Here is a 21,472-nt window from a genome sequence, read left to right as displayed (position 1 = left end):
TCTCAAAAGTAGAATTGATTCTGCCTCCATAATTGATTCTACTTGAAGCTAGAAATCGTAGCTTCTGATTCTAGAATTGATTTTTACACTCAAATTTTTTGTTCAACTCACTTTTCATGAATATATCCAAACATAAATCACTTCAGCTTAAAATCAATTTTGGCCAGAATCAATTTTACAGAATCAATTCTGCCAAAATCAATTCTCTCCGCCGCAGAACCAAACACACGCTTAAGCCATTAATTAAGCCATAGAAAATGAGTAAACTAGAAAAGAGTGGGAGTCACACACACAAAACTAAACTCAACCTGATCCGAACCTAAGGTCCATGCCTAGAAACCGAGGCTCGGACTAGACTAAACCTCACGAAAAAAGCCAAAGCACTCCCACACACTCGAAAAATAATGGAACCCAAACCAAAGCAAGAGAGAGAAACCCAAACAGGGTTTTAGAGAGAGAGAGATAGTAACAAACAAACACCAAAGAAATTTTTAGAGAGAGAAACAAAAAATGGGTCAGATCGTGAGGAGGAAGAAGAAAGGAAGACCTTCTAAAGCAGATCTAGCTCGCAGTTCCGGTCAATCTCCGGCAGCCACTTCTCAAAACGATTTACGACGGAGCCGTCGACGGAGAAATGTGAGGTATAATATCATAGACTATGATGATTACCTCGATGAAGAAGATGAAGATGAAGAAGAAGAAGATGATGAAGATGAAAGAAGACGCGAGAAGAAGAAGTTGAAGCTTGTTGAGAAGCTGAATCAAGGTGTGGATGAAGATGATGAAGAAGAAGATGAAGATGATGATAATGAAAAGCATAGTCGCGGTAGGTCGCGTGTGAAACACGCGCCTGTTTCTGATAAAAGAAAATTTGGAAGAAAAAATGAAGATAAGGTTGAAGAAGAAGAAAATGAAAATGAAGAAGAAAGAGAGGAAGAAGAAGAAGAAGTAGAAGAAGAAGAAGAAGAAAGGATTGAAAATGCAGAGGAACATGATGATGAAGAAGAACGTGTAGCTGAAAGGGGTGAGGTATGAAAATTGAAATAAAAAAAATGAAAAATGAAAAAAAAAAGAAGAAAAAATAGTGAAAATGACTATGCATTTGAATTTGAATTTGTATGATTTTTGTTTAAGACTCGGTATCCGGCTCAAGACGGCCTAATTTGAGGGGCACTAAAGATTTGTATGATTTTTTTTTTTTGTTTTCCTTGAAGAGTATCCGGCTCAGGACCGACTAATCCGAGGACACCGAAAGTTTTGAATGATTTTGTGGGGGAGGGAAGAAAGAATGTGTTTGTGTTGTGTTGTGTCCAGCTCAGCTGAAATCACTGAGATTTTTTGTTGTTGTTGTTGAGAGATGAATGATACTAATTGGTCCATTATTCAATTTATATCTTGTTTCTCTCTCTAGGTTTTTCTCTCTCTTTCACTCTCTCTGTCTATGTCGGGATTTTGGGAGAGAGATAACTAACGGGTCAACTGTCAAAAACTAACACACACACACACACATGTAGAGTTTCTTTGATTACGGTTTCATTTTTCTCTCTCTATATCTATATATATAGCTATGTGTCTATAACTATAACCTTAAACCACGTATTGTTTGTTCTGTCTCTGTCTTAATCGCATCTAAGTCTTTGTTATAGTTTTTGCCTTTTTAACGGTTTAAGATTATTACCACATTATTAATTGTGTGTGTTTTTCTTGGTGTGTGTGGTTTCTGTTGTGACAGGTAAAGGGCATAAAAGTAGATGATTCAAGAGGGCTCCACTCTGTTACAGGTTTGTGTTTCTGATTTGTTGTTTTGGTTATAATTCTTAAATTTCTCACTTTTTTTTACTTAGGATTTTGATGAAACGTGTTGAATATTGAAGGGTAGTTAATGGAGGGTGTCTAGTGTTTTTTTGTTATTGCATCGTACTCTGTTGAGTTTCTCATCTTGGTTTTTATGTTTTCACTGTTAGGGACCCCTTTGAAGGTTCAGTCCGAAATTCCATTGCCTGATAAGAGGACCCTTGAATTGATCCTTGACAAACTTCAGAAGTAAGGGGTTTTTCTTTTGTTTATAGTGTTTATGATTTCATCTGTGGTGAATGCTTTTGTATATTCCATTCCATGGTGATGCCGACATGCCGTGTTTTATGGTGTTTGTTTTCTTGACTTGGATGATGGCAGGAAGGATACCTATGGTGTTTATGCAGAGCCAGTTGATCCGGAAGAGGTGTGTGAATTTTTATTCGTGTAAATTGTTAGTCTTGTTATTGGAATGCCATCTGGGCTGGGAATTCAGTTTTTTCTTCTTTTTCTCGTTGCAGCTTCCTGATTATCATGATGTCATTGATAATCCCATGGACTTTGCCACCGTGAGGAAGAAGTTGGCAAATGGATCTTACACTACATTAGAACAATTTGAGGTATGTTATTGACTGTACCGATGAATTTTGATTGGTTTTGCAACATGATTATACTGGTATTCTATATTGACTATGATTCACGCTGCTTTTACTAGTAGTATATGTGAGTTGTGTGCAAGAGGCTGGTTGGCCTGTGTGGTTAGTATGAGATAAAACGGAGTCATTCAGGATGCTGACAAGAGCATGCCACCGGCAGTAATGATTTGTGTGTTTTTGAGAAAAACTCACAGCAAGATCTATAGAAATATAATATTAATGTGGATCTTATTAAGTTTAGCTTTAGTTATAAGTTTTACTGTATGAGTGTGTTTGTTCAATCTTAATGATGGATTGGGATTTGGCGACGACATTGACATCGGAGGTGGAAGAATATATTCATTTTGTGGGTCTGTTTGTAACATGTCTATTTTGGCATTGATAAATCATAAATGATAGTCTTCTTAACTTGGTGGGTAATATTGCAGTTTAGCTCTTCGGGTCAGAGAGCCCTGAAATTTCACCATCATGGTATGATCTTGCTTAAACACTAGGAAAAACAGGATTCAACATACAATAATTATAGAGTAAATTAGGGTAGCCACTATTTTAGAGATGGTAGAATCTCGTCTTAGGTGGTTTGGGTGCGATGGAAAAAAATATGTAGAAACACCGGTAAAGAGAGTGGGCCAGATGGTATATAGTCCAATAATTAAGTGTTAAAGGGAGATTAAGAACCATATAGGCCAAATCATTAAGAGAAATTTAGAGATAAACTGTATCTTTGGACATAATGCATGATAAGACCATCGATAAATCTTTGAAGCTAACTCCATCTGTTGGAAAAAAGGTTTGGCTGTCGTTGACTTGTACGATCTTGCTTAAATTAAGTTACGAGCAGACCAGACATTTGCATACAAAAAATGATGTCTAGTATCACCCACCTTCATCTATTTATCATCTTCTTTGTGTGTTACCGTAAATTTTAGGTTTAATTGCTTTCTTTGTTTCTGACTTTCCTCTATGCTTTGTGAATCGTTAGTGTTATTCTGGTTGTTGTAAACTTGTATAATGCATGAAAAGATGTGCTTGACTTGGTTGATTTTAGGTGGCAAATCTTGATTTACAAGGAAAGCAAAGGCAATGCCTATATGGTATACCTTATGATGCCTGGTCTCCCATCAAATCTTCACTCTCAAATCTACAAAAATAACTCTATGCCCAGTGATATATTAGACTATAATTTCTAGAGGTTCACCGTTGATAGGCATTAGTGATATATTGGACCCTCTTTTAGATGAAAAGGGATGCCGGAGAAGACAATTATATCTTTTATTTGTTTTTCTATGTAGACAACCAGTTATCATCATCACAGTATTCCAGAATTTCAAGAAACAAATTGTTACGTCACTAAGGGTCCCTTTATTTCATTAAAATCCCGAGCTTTCGTTTGCTTTATCATGTGAATCAATTTTAAACTGCACATAGATGGCACCTTCCTGACCAAGTGATGTATTAAAAAACAAATTTATTTACTGACCTTTAAATGTAATTGTTGAATGCAGAGTGATGTATTTTTGATTTGCTCAAATGCAATGCAATACAATTCGTCAGATACTATATACCACAAACAGGTAAGAAGATGATTATTTTCCTTTGCTTTGCTTGAAAAATATGGCAACTAACCATTTGGTTGTACTTGATAAATGATCCCTGTATTTGTCACAGGCACGTTCAATACAAGAACTGGCTAGAAAGAAGTTTGAGAAGTTAAGGATCAACTTAGAACGCTCTCAGAGTGAGATAAAATCTGAACAAAAAACAAAATCCAATTCCTTAGGTAAGAAGCCAGCAAAAAGGCCACTTGGTTATGCTTCACAGGAACCTGTTGGCTCTGATTTCTGCTCTGGTGCAACTCTTGCTACTACTGGAGAAGTACTGCCAATTTCCCATCCAATTCAAGGTATCTTCTGTGAAAGGCCTGGCAACATTGATGTCCCTGTGGACGGGAGTGCTTTCTTTTTCGACGTAAATCAAGAAAAAACAGAAGAATTTATTTCAGGTATCCCAGAAGAGACAAAACTCTCCATTTGATCTGTTACACTGTGTTGTCACTGTTTCATTTTCTGCATACTCCCAACGTAGGATCTTAATATCACATCTGACTATTTTTCGTTTGATTTTATTATTGTATTGTTTCAGGGAAAGGCCTTCCCTCCAAGATGGGAAGGAAATCATTGGTGCAAGATTATGAACGCCGCGCTACTTATAATATGCCTAATCTACCAGTTACTAGATCTGATTCAATATTTACGACGTTTGAGAGTGAAATTAAGCAGTTAGTTACTGTATGTATCATAAGGAGTGAAGTTTAGTCCTTGAATACTTTAGCTTTCTTTTCTTGCTCAAAGCATTTAATAATGTATTTTTTTTGGCAACAGGTTGGACTTCAAGCTGAATATTCCTATGCCAGGAGTTTGGCTCGTTTTGCTGCAACTCTAGGACCTACTGCTTGGAGAATAGCTTCCCAGAAGATTCAACAGGCACTTCCATCTGGCTGTAAATTTGGTCGTGGTTGGGTTGGGGAGTATGAACCACTTCCAACCCCAGTATTAATGCTTGATAACCGTGTCCCGAAACAACCTAATCTGGCAACAAAGTTGCAGTCTACTAAATTACCAAACGTCGGCAAAAATGGTAAGAATGTAGAATCCACCTTGGAACATCCTGTAAATGAACCGATGTTTGAGGGGAAACAGCCTTCAGTACGCCCTGGTTGTGGACTAACATCAGAAGGAAAACCATCATTGTTTGGTTCTGCTGGAGTACGACCGAATGCTTCTATCAATCTCACTCGTCAGCAATCAAATGTCCAAACCAGGAATGTTGGCAAGTCTGAGAATAAGGGTTTGCAACAAGTGGAATTGAACTCGTTACCCTCAAGCGATCAGGACAATGCCAGTCTAGTTGCAAAGCTTACAAGTAATGCTCCTGCAGCTGTTTCTAAACCTAGAGAGATGGTACCAAGTAACAGGAACATTTTAACATCTATGCCTTTCAAGCAGCCTGATGCTAACATAGTTGTTAGTGGAGAGTTACCAAATGGAAAAATCAGGAATACTAGTTTCAATAGACGGATGACTGGTCCATCATCTGAAAGTACATCAACTCAGACGGGCAGATCAGCTCCCTTTGTTACCCATGGGCAAGATCAGAGTCTTAGCGACCCAGTTCAGATGATGAGAATGTTAGCCGAGAAAGCTCAAAAGCAGCAGGCTTCTAGTTCATCTAATCATTCCCCTGTCGAAACTCCACCAGCGACTCCATCAGTTCCACCTGGACGGAGAGAAGACTTGAGCAATGCCTCGGCAGCAGCTGCTCGTGCATGGATGTCTGTAGGAGCTGCAGGGTTTAAACAAGGACCTGAAAATTCTAGCTCACCCAAAAGTCAGATTTCTGCCGAGTCATTGTACAACCCAACCCGAGAGTTCCAGCAGCATCTTTTACGAATTAGGGGCGAGTTTCCTCCTGGTGGAATGCCTTTCCAGTCAGAGAAGAACAATTTTCCTTTTCAGGCACTTGTACCTCAACACATGCACGCAGTTGGTGTTTCACAATTTCCAAACCGACCTATGATTTTCCCTCAACAAGTCGCAGCTTCCGACCTATCAAGATTTCAAATGCAGCCCCCTTGGCAAGCTGTCCGGCCTCATAGTCAACCAAGACAGAAACAAGAAACACTTCCTCCTGACTTGAATATTGATTTCCAATCACCTGGGTCCCCTGCAAAACAATCTTCTGGTGTGCATGTTGACTCACAGCAACCAGACCTGGCTTTGCAGCTATGACATAGCGTTCCAATTCTGATGTGCATGTTTCTGCAAGAAATTGACTGATTGAATTTCGGCTCCTGTAATTGGATGTTGTTTTTGATTCATAAAATTGAGGAAAAGGTTACTACTTTCGTTACTTTAAGAAGGGATGAAATGGATACTATGTGCTGGAGAAGATCGTTATCCCTTGGATGCTTGTCTTGGGGATCTTATGGTTTTGTTATGTAGGATTCAGCACCAGGTGACTCGAAATGAGTTTCCTTATGTTCAAAGACTTGGGCAGATTTGGGAGAAAATACCTGAAACCAGCTCTAAAACCTTTCCATCTTTTCCTGATGAGGATTACTGAGACACTGCAGCATGTGTATGTACTATCATGGTGTTTGAAAACCCCATATAAAATATCAAGGGGTCAATTGATTATTATGATGAAATGTTACTTAGATTTTTCATTAGATAGCAAAATATCATGTTGATGCCTTGTACATGCATTACTTATGGATGAAAATGAGTTGCCTAGATTTTCATTTTTCAGATTACTTGTTTATCTGAAGTGGCGAAGAAGGCAGACCACATTTTAGTCCTTAATGCTGTTATTATTCTGTACATGAAATGTTTACATGTCACTATTGCAAGAGCACATTTGCTTTTTCTTGTTTTACTAACCTTCGAAAATTGAAATTATGAACCTTGTCTTCTTTTTCTTGTGCTGTGTTATTTTCTAGGTAGACTCTAAAAATATGGGAAAATTACACTCGGCGTTTACTCTAGCCCGTCTATATAGGATAGACCTAAAGAATTTGTGGTACTTGATTCCTGTCCAATTTTAAGTTTTGTATTAAGATTTAGGGAAGATTAGGAGAGAGCTGAAAGTATTAGGGAATGCAAATAGTGAAAAGAGACTAACAATCATAAAATGGAGCCAATTGAGGGATCATGGGAGCTATAAAGAGAATAATTGGAGTACTAAATTAGTTTGCCATTTAGGGACATTGAATTTGAACAAAGTTACATGAAATGATGAAACCAAACGAAACATAAAATATATGGTGGTTCCCACTTCCATCCAACTTTTATATTTGGAAGGCTTCAAGGCACATAAGTACATAACTAATGGCAGCTACACTCGACCAAATTGATGTAGACACACACATTATTAGACATAAATTATAAAAATTCCCCCCCTCATAAACAAGGTAAGGCATTTAGATTTGGGATCGGATTCCCTTCCGTGCATTGTCCACTGCATGAGGTCCGGTGCATGATCCAAAAAATTCATTTTCTAAATAAACAAATTAAAATTGCAAAGATAATAAAGTGATTTTTTTTCTAAATACTCCTGTAAAAAAAAAACATATTACCTCAACTTTTTTTAAAAAATATACCAAATTACCCTACTTTTTTTTTCTACCTATTCTAAGATAATAAAGTTTTAGAAATCGGTAACGGTTTTTAAGTATTGCCGTAGATCCTGAATCCGTCATCTTAGATTGGTTTGGATCCATAGGGGCAGCAGAAAATATTTGAGAAGGACAAAACCATGAATGTTTCTTTCTGTTCTGAGACCAAGGTTTGACCGCAGGAATCCATATCCAACAAACTACGCTACACACCTTCATGAAATTAGTAGTACTCGCCGTAAGCTTATGTTTGGTAGTATGGTTGATATGTCATAATATGGTTGATATGTCAGAATCACGGTGATTCACTATGATTTTTAAAAACTATTTTTTATAACTTTTAAAAAATTATAGTAAATCACCGTGATTCTACTATACTCGCGGTAATTCTAAATATACATTCTTGTCTTTTGAAATATTTTATCAGCATCACTAACATCATGTGACAAACTGAAAATTCTAACATGGTTTGGTAGTTGGGGTCAGTACCTTGTCCTCTCATTCATCACTTAATCATCGTACATTTATGTTTATCTTCATATTTTTTTGTATTGTTTCATGTGATTGTAACTTGTACTAGTATGATATATATATATATATAAGTGGAGAAATTCTTTAATAGGCACAATCATAAATATGATTTGTTGAGCACACAGCCAAAAAACATAAATATAAAAAAAAAATTAAAGTAATATTATTTCCCGTGACTATTTTATTTTTCTTTTAATTTTTTTGATTTGTGTGTGTGCCTATATTTTGTGCCCAAACACTTGTGCCCAAGCAAGTGTTGCTCTATATAAGAGATACTGTTATTTCTTAGTTTTTTTTTTTTGACCGTGTTAAAGAAGTCCTACATCGATTGCGAGATGGACTGAATATGTGTTTATATAGAGGCAATCATCACCATATAAGCTGGTTTTGTAGGATTGAGTTAGGTACAATATTCAAGAGACATGTAAAATTCTAAAATAGTATATTAGTTTCATTAACACTAACAAACATGAATGATTTGTTAATTGAGATTTGAGTTTTTTAAGGACGTGGTTAGAGTTCAATTTCAAGTGCAAAGTATATAAGAATATCAATTTGGATTTAGATCCTCTCATCATGTACGTTGTAATCTAATATTAGAAGTTATGTTGACTACTTTTTCAAAAAAGAAGTTATGTTGACTACCTCACATTTAAAACTCATATAAAGTTCTTAATAAATTTGAAAAATATACAAATGGGAACCCAATAAGGTAGATTAGTGGTGAGAAAATCAACACAATTCTTTCATGTTGAATTCAAACATGAGAGTATTTAAATCCCATGGGATAAACTACTTGAACGAATCAAGTACCTTGAGAGGTTAGCCATTACAAACATTATTACTTGTTCTCATCATAATATTTAAAATTTTAAATCGTAGAAAAAAAAAAGTACAATAATTAAGAGTATGTTAATAAAAAACAAGTTAATGCAATTGAAAATTTAAAGAAGAATTTTTTTCACGAGGATCCAATTTAAGATCGGAGTTAGTAGTTTAATTTGCATATAAATAATGTCTATATATTGCCAATCCGTTGATCCAATTTCATCCGAAACAATATTTCTCTAAATCAAATGCAAATTTAGCAACCAATAGCATGTGCATAAATAACTGATATTTGAATCTCTTAATCATTTGATTCAGAGTCATACAAATTTAGCAAAGTTATGATAAGATGTCAATGCGTACTATTATATAATTACCGTTTGTTATCCGATCCGTTAGATAAATATACTATTTGTGATTGCTTTATATTCAAACAAAGTGGATTCAATTAAAATGCCACAACGATCACAATACTCCAATACTATTTGTAGCCTCCAATACTCCAATTTCATCTTCAACGATCACAATATACATATGAATATATACTAAAAGCAACAACCAAAATTACAACTATATAAATGGAACAATATAACACCAATTAATCAACCTGTCTAAGAAGAATAATGATTACTATAGCCTTGCTATTCAGAAGTGTGATCCCTTGGAGAAGATTTGATAGAAAAACGTGAGAATGAAATCCTAGGACTTTGCTTTTGCTTAGGTGATTTTTTGTCAAGATTTTCTTCCTTTGAGGTTTTTCTAAGAACACAAACATCACCGTTGCATGTGTATCTTTTTGATTGTGGTGAAGACTCAGAGAAGCACCCAAAGATGTTTGATAAATGCAAAGCCATATTTGTTGGATTGAAAATGAAAAATGTGTACACAACAATTAATAATATATGCAGTCTCACATAAGATATGTGTACTTATATGTGTACACAATTATGGTTGTTGAAATTAGGGGGTGTGTGTTGTTTGGTCAATTTAGGTTGGCTGCTGGGGTTAGAAACTATATAACATATGTTGATTTGATTTTTTTTTTTTGCGTAAATCGGATATTCTCTGCGTGCAATTGTAGAGACTAATCATTCGGGCCTTGTGGAGCTCAAATAGATGGCAAACTGTGCGTTTGTTTCACGGCTGAGAATTTGATGACTCCCATAAATACATTTCCCAGGAAATAATAATGTTGATTTTATTCCTAGGTATTTTGAAAAAAATGTGTTTGATTAATGATAGTTACATCCCGGAAGTTATTTCCCACCCACTTCCTTGGGATTAAAATCATGTGAAAATGAAAATTACTTTTCTTGAGAATGTTTTATTCTTAGGAGTTAATTTTCTAACTTTGTAACAAACATAGAAATCTATATTTATAACTTCTTCATTCTTAGGAATAATTTTTTAACCATAAAACAAACACTTTTTTTCTTGGGAATGTTTTATTCCTAGAAGTTAATTTTCTAACTTAACAAACATAGAAATCTATATTTATAACTTTTTCATTCCTACGAATATTTTTTTAACCATGAAACAAACACCCTTGATTAAGAGTTTTAACACGGTTGTATGTTCACGTCAGAGATTGAATTTAGATCATTGATTAAATTAGAAGAGACTCACGTCATCTCATCTAAGTGTTCATGAAAATCAATAGTTTAGAAAATTGTGTTCCTATAACATAAATTAATTAGAAAAAATATCAGGAGTCAAATTAAATGTATTTTCGTAATTTTAAAAATCATGTTAACTAAATGTTGATTTTTGTTTTTGAAAAAGTAAAATATATTAAATTAAACACCACTCAAAGCCAAGATATGTGTAATTTAATTTTGAGGAAAAGTAGCAGTTCTAGAAAACAAATTGGAAAGATGTGAACACAGAAAAAAATGATCAACCAAAATAAGCTAGCCCAACACGTTTTGCAAAAATAAATCATTTGACTGTTATATAAAAAATAAACCATTTGACTAATTAGTAATTACAAAAGAAAAATTTAAGCAAAAAAAAATAATTAAAAATATCATTTGACTAATGAAATACTAGCAATGAGTCACTATTCTTAGATTGTTAGGTTATTTTTTTTTTCTTTTTCTACACAAGAGACGGACATTGTATATTATTTATATGATATTTGAATTTTAAATTGTTTATTTTCACTTGTATTTGTTTGATAACACAAATAAACTAGTTTATACCTTATTAAATTAGCTTATATGCTGTATGGAGAAAATTCGACTGGAGGGAAAAATTCACCTTATGTGCCTTATAGGTTCTCCGACGGAGATTAATCATCGTTTACGGCGGTGAAAATTTGTACCAATATTACGGCAACCTAACAAAAAACAACAACTTATAAAATTTTCGGATAAAATAAAATGTGTTTGGCAAAAAAAATTTCGTTCAGGCTTGTAGCTTTTTTTTAAAATGTTATTTCAAATAACGTTTGAACTTATGACTTATGATTTGTTATTTCAGTTTTACTCTTATTATTTTCTTAAAATATGCTAATAACTACGTACCCACTAATCATATATTTTTATTTTATTTTGTACTTTTAACGGTTAAATTTGCTAAACACTATAAACTAACTTATATTTTTTAACTATAAACTAACTTTCTAACTATCAATTAACTTTTTAATTATAGATGGGTTGATGCATTGGTATTGATTTGGGACCTGAGAGTGTGCTCTTCTTGAGGTCTGAGGTTCGATTCTCTCAGGTGCCAATTTAGGTGGACTAATTTAGCTTCTTCAAAAAAAACTTTTTAATTATAGACTAGCTTATAGCGTAGTTTTACCTTAACGTAGATTAATGATATATAGTGTTGATAAAAATGTCAAAAATTGTGCCTTCAAAATAACACAACTGAATAGATTAGTGTATATGAGAAAACATAATTTAACACCTATAAGTATCCCTCCCAACTATTCTTTGACTTTAGGTTGGAAACAAAATTATCAAATTAGAATAAACATCTTAATACTTTTTTATTTTAATTAAATTTTTGGCATCATTTATACGTGTATATGTGTGTGGTCTTTGTGTAGACTATAGGAGTAATATAGTATATGACGTATGATGAGACTATTTTAAACAAGCACAACTAAAATGTGTTGATCAACAGAAAGTTAAAAGTAAAATTTGCTTTCACAATTAAGCCTTAATACCAAAAATCTACTCTAATTATAATTGAGCATATACCGTCTTTCATTAAATCTTTTAATGTGTGCGTGAATATTATTATAATTAATGATACAAATTTTATAAAATTTACGGTTGAATTAAAAGTTTATATCATATAGATCATTTATATTTTCTTTGAAAATATTTGATATATTATTGAGATCGTTTATGAGTTTTTATTGAATATCGTTAAAAACTGATACACTGAAAGACTTAATGAGGTCTTTCATGTTAGATAAGTCCACAATTCAATGGTAGTAAATTTTTTGTAGAAATTCAATTTTTGGCCTTGATATTGAATGAGCTATTCATTATTGCCATATCTTATTTGACATCTCTGTAGTTCTTTCAAATGGTAGAAAGCACTCCTTATAAATCATTATCTGGCAAAATGGATCACCTTTAACGCCAAACTCTTCAATTTTCTGAGTGTTTAAATTAAACCATACTAGTTCGTTATCATTTTTCCTAAAGAATATATCACCCTTACGAATTCCAATCAGTTGATCAACGCAGGGCAAAAGATCCACAATAAAGAGTTTGATCCATGATTCATTGATCCCAACTTCACCCAAAATTGATACGTGAAAAGTACTTGTCTCTGCATAATTTGAAATCAATCCAATTGATCCATTTAACATGATTAAATTTCTAAACATGATTGCAGAATCAATATATATAATCCATATTTAAAGGTATGAATGTTTTCACAAAGGTCTCATTGTTTAAGTCAAATGACACCAAATAATCTTCATCATATTCATTATCACTTTCACCCCACCACCAGTGACACACTCCATCGGTGTACACTTGACCACGCACACCACTAAAAGAATGTGTAGCGGATATATCTAAATCAAGTTTTATCCAACAGCTATATTTTAGAGAATATATCTCCCACAAGGATTCGTGATATCCATCCTTCCATGGTCTTACTTTAATTTCGATAGCATATTGGCAAGAAGCTCCTTTGTTTATTAGGGACTGTTTTGATAAAAATAAGTTAGGTATACCTTGTTTTAGATTATGCTCTTGTTAATGGAGTTTTGATTTGGTCCCCTCCATGTAATTTGTTTTCTCCAGTTTGCTTGCTTAATATATTTTCGGGTGGAGTGCATTTGACTCCACCTCTTTTGGTTTTAAAAAAAAAAAATCCATCCTTCCATGTCTCTCCCCAATCTCCGTCAATTATGGGAAAAAATACTACATGTCGAATCACCTTATAGTCATCACTAACTTTGTCATAACCAAATCCATAAAAATGAATATAGGGATTCCAATAAGGAGATTCAAAGGCAAAAGGACTAGAAGCAGGAACTTTGAATTCATTGGTGGCTGGATTCCACAATACATATCTCCCCAATTCTTCAATACTACGAATGCCATTAAGTCATTAACCCAAGCCCCACGTTTAATACAAAAAATGCCATTAATACTATAACCATAAATAACAAAATCACATGGCTCTTCATATACATTACATTCGGCCAATCTAATTTGAGCATATTCTTCTCACTAGAAAGAGAATACAACTTAGGCTCAAATTTGTATTTGCCATTTCTAGGAGTAGGTGCAATATGTCCATGAAATAAGGGTTTTGAAACATGAGAGACCATGATTTGTTTAAACACAAAAATCGAAACAAGATTCTCAACTTATATTTTGGATTTTAATTAATTTTTTCTTTTTTACTAGGGTTTGAATTAAATTCTTTATTTTATTTAAAATTGGTATTTCTTCTTATGCAAAAAAAAAAAAAAAAAAATTGGCATTTCTTAACGTGGTAGCGTGTGTGTAGACTACAAAGGTAAGACAGTGACGTGCGATGACACTATTTTAACAAGCACGACCAAAATGTTTTGATGATCAACTTGAAAAAAAAAAAAACTTTTGCAATTAATAACAAAAATCTACTCAATATTTTGGTGGAAATAATAATTTACCTACCAATTGAGCTAATAATAATAATAATAATAATAATAATAATAATAATAATAATAATAATAATAATAATAATAATAATAATAATAATATTTTGTTCTTGTCAAAAAAAAAAATGTTTTGTAAATGTACTATCTCTCTCACCGACCAACATAGTGTGACACAAATGATAGATATTTTGGTCCCTTAACCATTTGGTATTAGGTTCGATCCTCGGTCGGTGCGTATGGAGAAGCATTTGTTGGGAGATGTCAATCACTTAAATGGATCTCAGTTACTTCGAGAAAATTAATCTATGCAGTTGCGCACAGAGCATACCTTTGGTTAAAAAAAATGTACTCTCTCTAAAAAAGACATCACCAACTCTAAGGTTTGAACATGCGATATCCCCACTACACTATATGCAAATATCATGTTAAGTATATATAAGATATTTGAGGAGTGTCGTGCCTCCTACCGGCCACCAATAAGATCTTCCCTTGTGCAGGAGCTAGGAGGTCGGGGTTCGAACTCCGATCATCTCACTTATCTACCTCAAGAGTAAAATTTTTAGTCACTAAACTACTAGACAAAAAAAAAGTTTTCAATTGTTTGCTAAATTAATATTCCAATGTCTCGTGAGATTATTTCAGTCAGTATGAACATTGTATTATATATATGTATGGGGCCGAAGTTCGAACTCTGGTCATTCTACTTATTCACTGTGTAATTATTTCAATTTTGTATGATGATATAGTATGTATGTATATGTATACAACACAATTAAAATTGAATTTATGGTGTCAACCATGTATTTATATACTTGCCTTTCTATTTCTAATTTCTATTCTAATACCAAATTCATGCACATTGCCTTGATCCATGCTCCTCTATGAATTTCACACTTTAATACACAAAACTTTCCTTCTTAGACATTGAAATATAGCCGTTAACATTTCCTAAATAAACTTACTATCTACAATACAAATATACTATAATCCCTTTGGCAAATATCTCATAAAATTTTGTGCAAGATTTTCTTCTTCTATACATTTAGAAAAGAAAATCTTTCTTTAGTGTGAGATTTTGTATTTGGATTTTTTTTTCTCTTTATACAAAGGATTTAGAAATCATGATTTATGGTAGATGTGCAGCTTGCAAGAGTCAAAGAAGAAGGTGTCCATCTGATTGCATTTTCTCTCCTTATTTCCCTGCCAATGATCCTCAAAGATTTGCTTATGTTCACAAAATCTATGGTGGTAGCAATGTTGGAAAAATGCTTCAGGTACTTTCAATGATATATATTAATATTTCATATCTAGTATGTATATTAGTATATAATATAATTATAGCATGGAAATAATATCAAAGATTAGAAAAATAATATTTTTTCTAATGAACTTTTTTTAACATTGACATGTGGACACAAAATTTGACACCGTATAAAATATATCCACTTTCAAGAGAGTTTGGATTCTGGGAAAAGAAAATGAGTTAAAGTAAAATTGTAAATCATGTAAGTGCTCGAAAATAGTGTGTTTGATGTCAAATTCTAATGTCTCGGAAACATATATATTCTTTTTATGAATTAGGGTCGCATTATATTTGAAACGGCGTATTTCATGGCGTATTTCATTTATATGTAATTTTCTTGAATATATATACATTATTATTAGTTGTTCCTACTATGATATTATTATGATTTATATAAAAATCTGCATGTTTTAATATAATCTATCTCATTGTGGAATTTTAATGTTGCAGCAATTACCTGAATATTTACGAGAACAAGCTGTAAATACTTTGTATTTAGAAGCACGATGTAGGATTCAAGATCCTGTTTATGGATGTGTTGGGATTGTCTCTAAATTGTATCAACAAATCCATGATACAGAAGCTGAGCTAGCCAAAATCCAAACTCAAATTGCTTATCATAAGCTCCAAAATCAACAAATTGAAGTTGAATCAAATTTCAATGCCTTGTCCACAGTTGATGCTGAAACAAATTTGAACTTTTTGCCAACACAAAGTAATAGCATGGAGCAGTTTCAGTGGCCTAATCAAGTTCCTAATTTGTTCAATTAAGATTTGTTTCCAATATGGTTAAAAAAAAAAAGAAGATACAAACCTATAGCTTGATGTTATTTTTGGATGGTTGATATTCAATAATTGAATTTATTTGGAGATTTTATTTTTTGTTACTATATTTGGCAAATGTTGAGGAATGTTTGAATTATTAGTTTAATGATTGGTATTTTTAGTAATGAAAATGTGATGATTAATTTGTTCATTTGTTACTTGTTTTATTCACAAATCACAATTCAAAATATTACTGATGCAGGTGCATCAAAGCTAGACAATTTAGTGTACCCTTTTTAGTAAACTAATATATATCGGTACATATATTTAATCTCTTTAACAACTTTACAAATGGGGAATTTTAATGGAAAAATTGTTTGGTACCAGGAATTCTGTAGGGTGTCAGGACAATGTAGGCATAAATAGGTAAAAATTTATATTTATTTTAGAATAATTAAAATGCAAAAAAAAAATAACATGAGATTAAATGATTGAATATACTTTTTCAACAAAACTTTATTCAAAGATTGTTGATATTATATATGATTTATTTGTTAGATGAATTTATTTTACATTTTACAGAAAAAGAAGAAAAAAAAAGTATACTTAGACATTTAATATTAATGGATGCCAAAATGGACCCTCACTCAAAAGTCAAAACCAATAAATGAATAATCTATAGAACACTTTAATGGAAAAACTATTGTACAAAAAGAGTTAATTATAAAAAACGTGTATAACATTTAAAAAGACACGAATATAGTAGTACTATAAAAAACAGCTGACATTGACTAGTGCCACAAGTCAGAAGGAGGTACGCACTTTTGGTGATTTTTTAAGTAGACACACAACTTTTGTTTTAGTTTAAGAAAATTGATTTTTTCTACGATATTTTCATATTGGGTTCAGTAGTCATTTTCAGTACTACTGACCAGGTTTTTGCTCCCATAATTTTTTCTCTACTAAATTTAGATGGTACTTTCTTTTGGGGGTACAAAGATGGGAGCTCCCCAAGACTCTTCTTTGGTTCCTCTTAAAGAGCCTTCTGGTAACCTTAGACTTAGAGGGTCACTTTGAAGATTCGAGAGAAACTGAGAGAAAATCAATGGAGAAAATCCATTCTCGTATATACTACATTAGATTGCAACTCCTCTCTATTTTCTCTCTTTCAAGTGTAGTTAGCTTAGTATATACTATTTGATAACTTGTTAATATTAGTATGTAATAGTAATACATTTGAAAAATATAAATAATGTCAACTATTACATTCAGTACTTTAAAACAAAATTCACCTTAAATTTTATAATGCATGATCTTCATAGCAATTACACATCACAAGTAGTTAAACAGATAGAATTTTACCTCTGATAGAATTTACTGATAAAAACACTAACAAACACCCCTAATTGTCCACTATGAAACTTTAGGTATTACCAAAAGAATATATTTTGAAAGAAAAAAGATAATCAAAATTCCTCAAGTTTTGAATGCATAACTTGCTCATTGTTGGATCCTATAGGCAAAATACATGCCCAATGAGAGAGGATTAAGCACCTGTAGCTGGCTTCTTTCCGTCGATGAACAAGCCCATTGTTTTGAACCAACGCATTAAATTTCGATGTTCCTTCACATATAGCCATGCTTGAAGAAATTTAAAGAGGCTATCGTTTATGCCTCGCTCCTCTATGTAACTGTGAAATGCATCTCTCATATTTTCATCTAGCTCTCTGTCAATTTACACACAGGTCAGTTAAAAAGTGCCCATACATTTCCTAGTTTACCACTTACAAACATTGGAATTTAGAACAAAAATCAGATGAAATATGCAATCCAAAAACAGCATCAATGTCCATATTTTCCAACAACATAAGAACTAATACTTGTTTTATGCAAAAACAGGATTCAGCAGTTTTACCTTGGTTAATCCTTACTATCTTATGCCAGCCACAAAAAAGCATACAAATGAAGCATTCACATTGACAGTAATGAAGCATTCACATTGACAGTAATGAAGCATTCACATTGAGTTACAGTTAAAAAAATGAAAGAGCACACAAAATCACAATATTTTCTGATAACAGTTATCAGTTGTCATTGTAAGTTTGGGATTATTTGTGAGAAACCAAAGGGTGACGGGTAAAAGGTCATGGGCATAGGACAGGTAGAGAGCATACTCCAAAGGTAGCATTTTGAATTAATTAGAAATTAGAATATGTAGAAAATGAATACAAGATGATTAATATATAGACCTTAAGAAGGGTTAACAAAGTACCTACCAACAAACTCTAACTATCTTTTATACTTCTAATATCATTAAAGGACAATCTGCTATTGTAACACTATCCCTGAGATAGAATGCAGGGAAGAATTGGATCTATTGTGAATCTTGTAGGCACTATAATGTGTGTAGTACACCTACACCCTTATCTTTTCATTATGTTGGTATAATAGAAAACTATTACGATGTGGATGAAGGGGAAATTGCACTCATCTCTACTGAGATATGCTTAAATCACACATGCATCCCTTGTAAAGGGTGCGTAATTGAAGGGAGATCAATCCATTTCTTTTGCAGAATAGGGGAGTCTTATTTCTAGACTTATCAATGGCAAACCATGACCAAAAAAAAAACAACTTCCATATGGCGCCGCCATATCCACCATAAGACATCATGGCGCCACCATCCTTCACAAATTGGCCATGGTGGTTATAAAAACATCGGCCACCGCAATCCACCATGACCAATATTTGGCAACACTTCATTTAAGCATTATTATAAATGTAGGTGTGTGCAATTTCCCCTAGAATCAAATAAGCCTAAGCTCTCCTTAGGTCCTGTTTGGATTGATTTATTTGATCTTATCTACTGGCACTGGCATAAGTTTTGAGATACTGTTTGGGAGAAATTATCAAAAACAACTTAAAACATTTTTCATGAGCTTTTCTCAGCTTATTTTCATATTCAAGATAGCTTTTGAAAACAGCTTAAAACATATACAAAAATAATTTAACTTTAATTTATCTTCTGCTATAGAAATAGCTTATGTAAGCTTATACATAAGCATGCTTATACTATAAGCTTTGAATAAGCTGTTTATCCAAACAGACCCTGAGACCCAGCTTATGTAAGCTTATACATAAGCATGCTTATACTATAAGCTTCGAATAAGCTGTTTATCCAAACAGGCCTTTACAAAACAGAAAAAGTGATTATTGGAGGAAAATTCTACTTCAAGTTCAATTCCATTCATCAAATCCCAAAACTCACCTATTCTTTACAAATTACCATATAGAAAATCCTATCAACTCGTCAAACATATCCAAAACCATTCCCCCCCTAATCAATTCTCCACTTTCATCTATCTTTTTTCACCTTATATTGCTACAAACTCCAACTAATTACCCTAAACTAAAAAAATATCAGAATCATAGATTAACAGAGTAAAACCCTAGTGTATCATGAATTCATAACAGAGAAAAGTTTGAAGAAACATACGAAAAAACAGGACCAGTATATTGAGTAGGAATAAGAATGTATCCATTAGATTCTTGAAGCTTAGGTCTCATAGAAACAGAGTGAATTCCAAGAGCATCTTCATAGAGACCACAAAGGAAATTCAACGATTCTTTCTGATCAGGTTTAGATACATCAACATGAATGAACAATTGATGAATAGCACCGTCTTGTTCATCTTCGGAGTGAGATAATCGCATAACGTAGATGCTAACTTCTTCATCGCCGTAATTTCGCTTCAAAACTGGACCTTCTGAATCCAATGCTCCTTTCACGATTGTGAATGGTGATGGTGGACTCACTTTCTGCCATGAAAATTGTTACGTCAGCATAGAAAAAGGTTAAACCCTAAACCCTAACAGAGATTGAGATTGAGAGAGTACAGGGGGCATATTCATTTTGGCGACATCCATGTAGTGATCTTTGAGGGAGCGAAGAAGCATGGAGTTTACGGCGGCTGATGAAACGGTGGAGGCGCCGCGAACTCCCGACGGAGTTGTGTGGCGGAGTGCGGTGACGGCGGTGATGAAACCTCTTCTCCACATTTCTATTTCGCGTTATGTTACTTCCTGTTTGCAGCTCTTTGGACACGGTAAGGGTCTCTACTCAATTTTGAGAATTTTTTTTGTTTTATTGAATTTAAAAAAAAAAATATATACTCTTTTTTATTTATATTTATTATTATTATTATATTTAGTCCCAAAAAATCATATTATCGTAGTACTGTATTATTTGTCTATTTTATATTGTTTGGTTAATATTTAGAAATGGGTTAAAAGTTTCCGTGAGCATAACTCAGTTGGTATGAACATTGCGTGAAATATATAGGATCGGAGGCTTGAACTCTGGTACTCTCACTTACATTTAAAAAAAAAATTATCTATTAGACTATTTGACAAAAAAATAATAATTAGCAAATCAATTTATTATCAAAAAGAAAAAAGATTAGCAAGTCAATTTTGGTTTAAGACAAATATGCGCATGTATATTTTGTACCCAAAAACGATGTATTTTTTAGGTAAGATTTGTTGGGTGTGGGAGGCTGTTTGTTGCTCAAAATGTAGGGAGGGGGTGAAGGATTTGAGGAAATTCAACAAATTTCTTGTTACAAAGTGTACATCGTGAATGCTAATGAAGAAAGAAGTTTTGTGGTACCATGTCCTAAGAAGAAAGTATGGTTACATAACATTTGAGATCTTAGAATGGGGAAATATTTGTTGGTATGGTGGGTGCATTTGTGTAGTATTGGTCAAATGTGTGGCGAGGGTGATGATTGGTTTGTTAAATTAGTAAAGAGGTTGCGAAATGAGGATTATTTTCGATTTATGTTGGACAATTGGCTAGGGCAAATTCAACCTAAAGGAGGTTTTTTCTACGACTAATGTCGATTTTGTTTTTTCAAGTGGCAAACTCATTATTTCTTGATAAATGGTAATGGTGTGTATGTTCACACTAAATTTAATGTTGGAAAATATTAGCATGTGCAGCAAAGGCACATGTTAAGAATACAAATGTAGTAATATTCTTTTGTAACTTGTGCATTAAGCATTATATTTTTTAAACATTAAATTCTTTTATGTTACTAAATGTAAATTTCTATTTTTAGATACCTTAACATGTGTCATTTTTGGGTTATGATTCTCTTTAGTTTTTAAAAAGAGTTGAATACCGCTTGTACTTCATTCCACTACACAAAGTACTAAGTATTAAGTATACTTGTATTCCCTTTTTATTATAATAAATACGTACTCCCTTCGTCCCATATTATAAGCAAAAAAATATATTT

General features: G+C 33.1%; 3 protein-coding genes and 1 pseudogene across 3 annotated transcripts; 2 read left to right on the top strand and 2 right to left on the bottom strand.

The window, feature by feature from the left end:
• The first annotated feature begins 245 nt into the window (after positions 1-245).
• Positions 246-6,875, top strand: LOC123920562. The gene is made up of 9 exons (XM_045972841.1): positions 246-1,029; positions 1,733-1,781; positions 1,965-2,043; positions 2,176-2,221; positions 2,316-2,414; positions 3,956-4,024; positions 4,119-4,452; positions 4,593-4,738; positions 4,832-6,875. Exons 1-9 carry the CDS (start codon positions 511-513, stop codon positions 6,236-6,238), a joined length of 2,748 nt encoding a protein of 915 aa, XP_045828797.1. The 5' UTR covers positions 246-510; the 3' UTR covers positions 6,239-6,875.
• Positions 6,876-12,484: 5,609 nt separating this feature from the next.
• LOC123920510 lies at positions 12,485-14,977 on the bottom strand (annotated as a pseudogene).
• Positions 14,978-15,225: 248 nt separating this feature from the next.
• Positions 15,226-16,178, top strand: LOC123920561 (LOB domain-containing protein 23-like). The gene is made up of 2 exons (XM_045972840.1): positions 15,226-15,378; positions 15,858-16,178. The coding sequence occupies exons 1-2, from the start codon at positions 15,226-15,228 to the stop codon at positions 16,176-16,178; spliced, it is 474 nt and encodes a 157-aa protein (XP_045828796.1).
• Positions 16,179-17,416: 1,238 nt separating this feature from the next.
• On the bottom strand, positions 17,417-20,327 carry LOC123920560 (mitochondrial acidic protein MAM33). Its single transcript, XM_045972839.1, has 3 exons — positions 20,070-20,327; positions 19,669-19,991; positions 17,417-17,899 (listed from the first exon to the last, which is right to left on the bottom strand). The coding sequence occupies exons 1-3, from the start codon at positions 20,229-20,231 to the stop codon at positions 17,719-17,721; spliced, it is 666 nt and encodes a 221-aa protein (XP_045828795.1). The 5' UTR covers positions 20,232-20,327; the 3' UTR covers positions 17,417-17,718.
• Positions 20,328-21,472: the final 1,145 nt, after the last annotated feature.

Source organism: Trifolium pratense, linkage group LG4 (genome assembly GCF_020283565.1).
Source record: "Trifolium pratense cultivar HEN17-A07 linkage group LG4, ARS_RC_1.1, whole genome shotgun sequence".
Classification (NCBI taxonomy): domain Eukaryota; kingdom Viridiplantae; phylum Streptophyta; class Magnoliopsida; order Fabales; family Fabaceae; genus Trifolium; species Trifolium pratense.
Note: the sequence above shows the minus strand (reverse complement) of the source record. Positions and strands in the feature narration are given on the sequence as shown.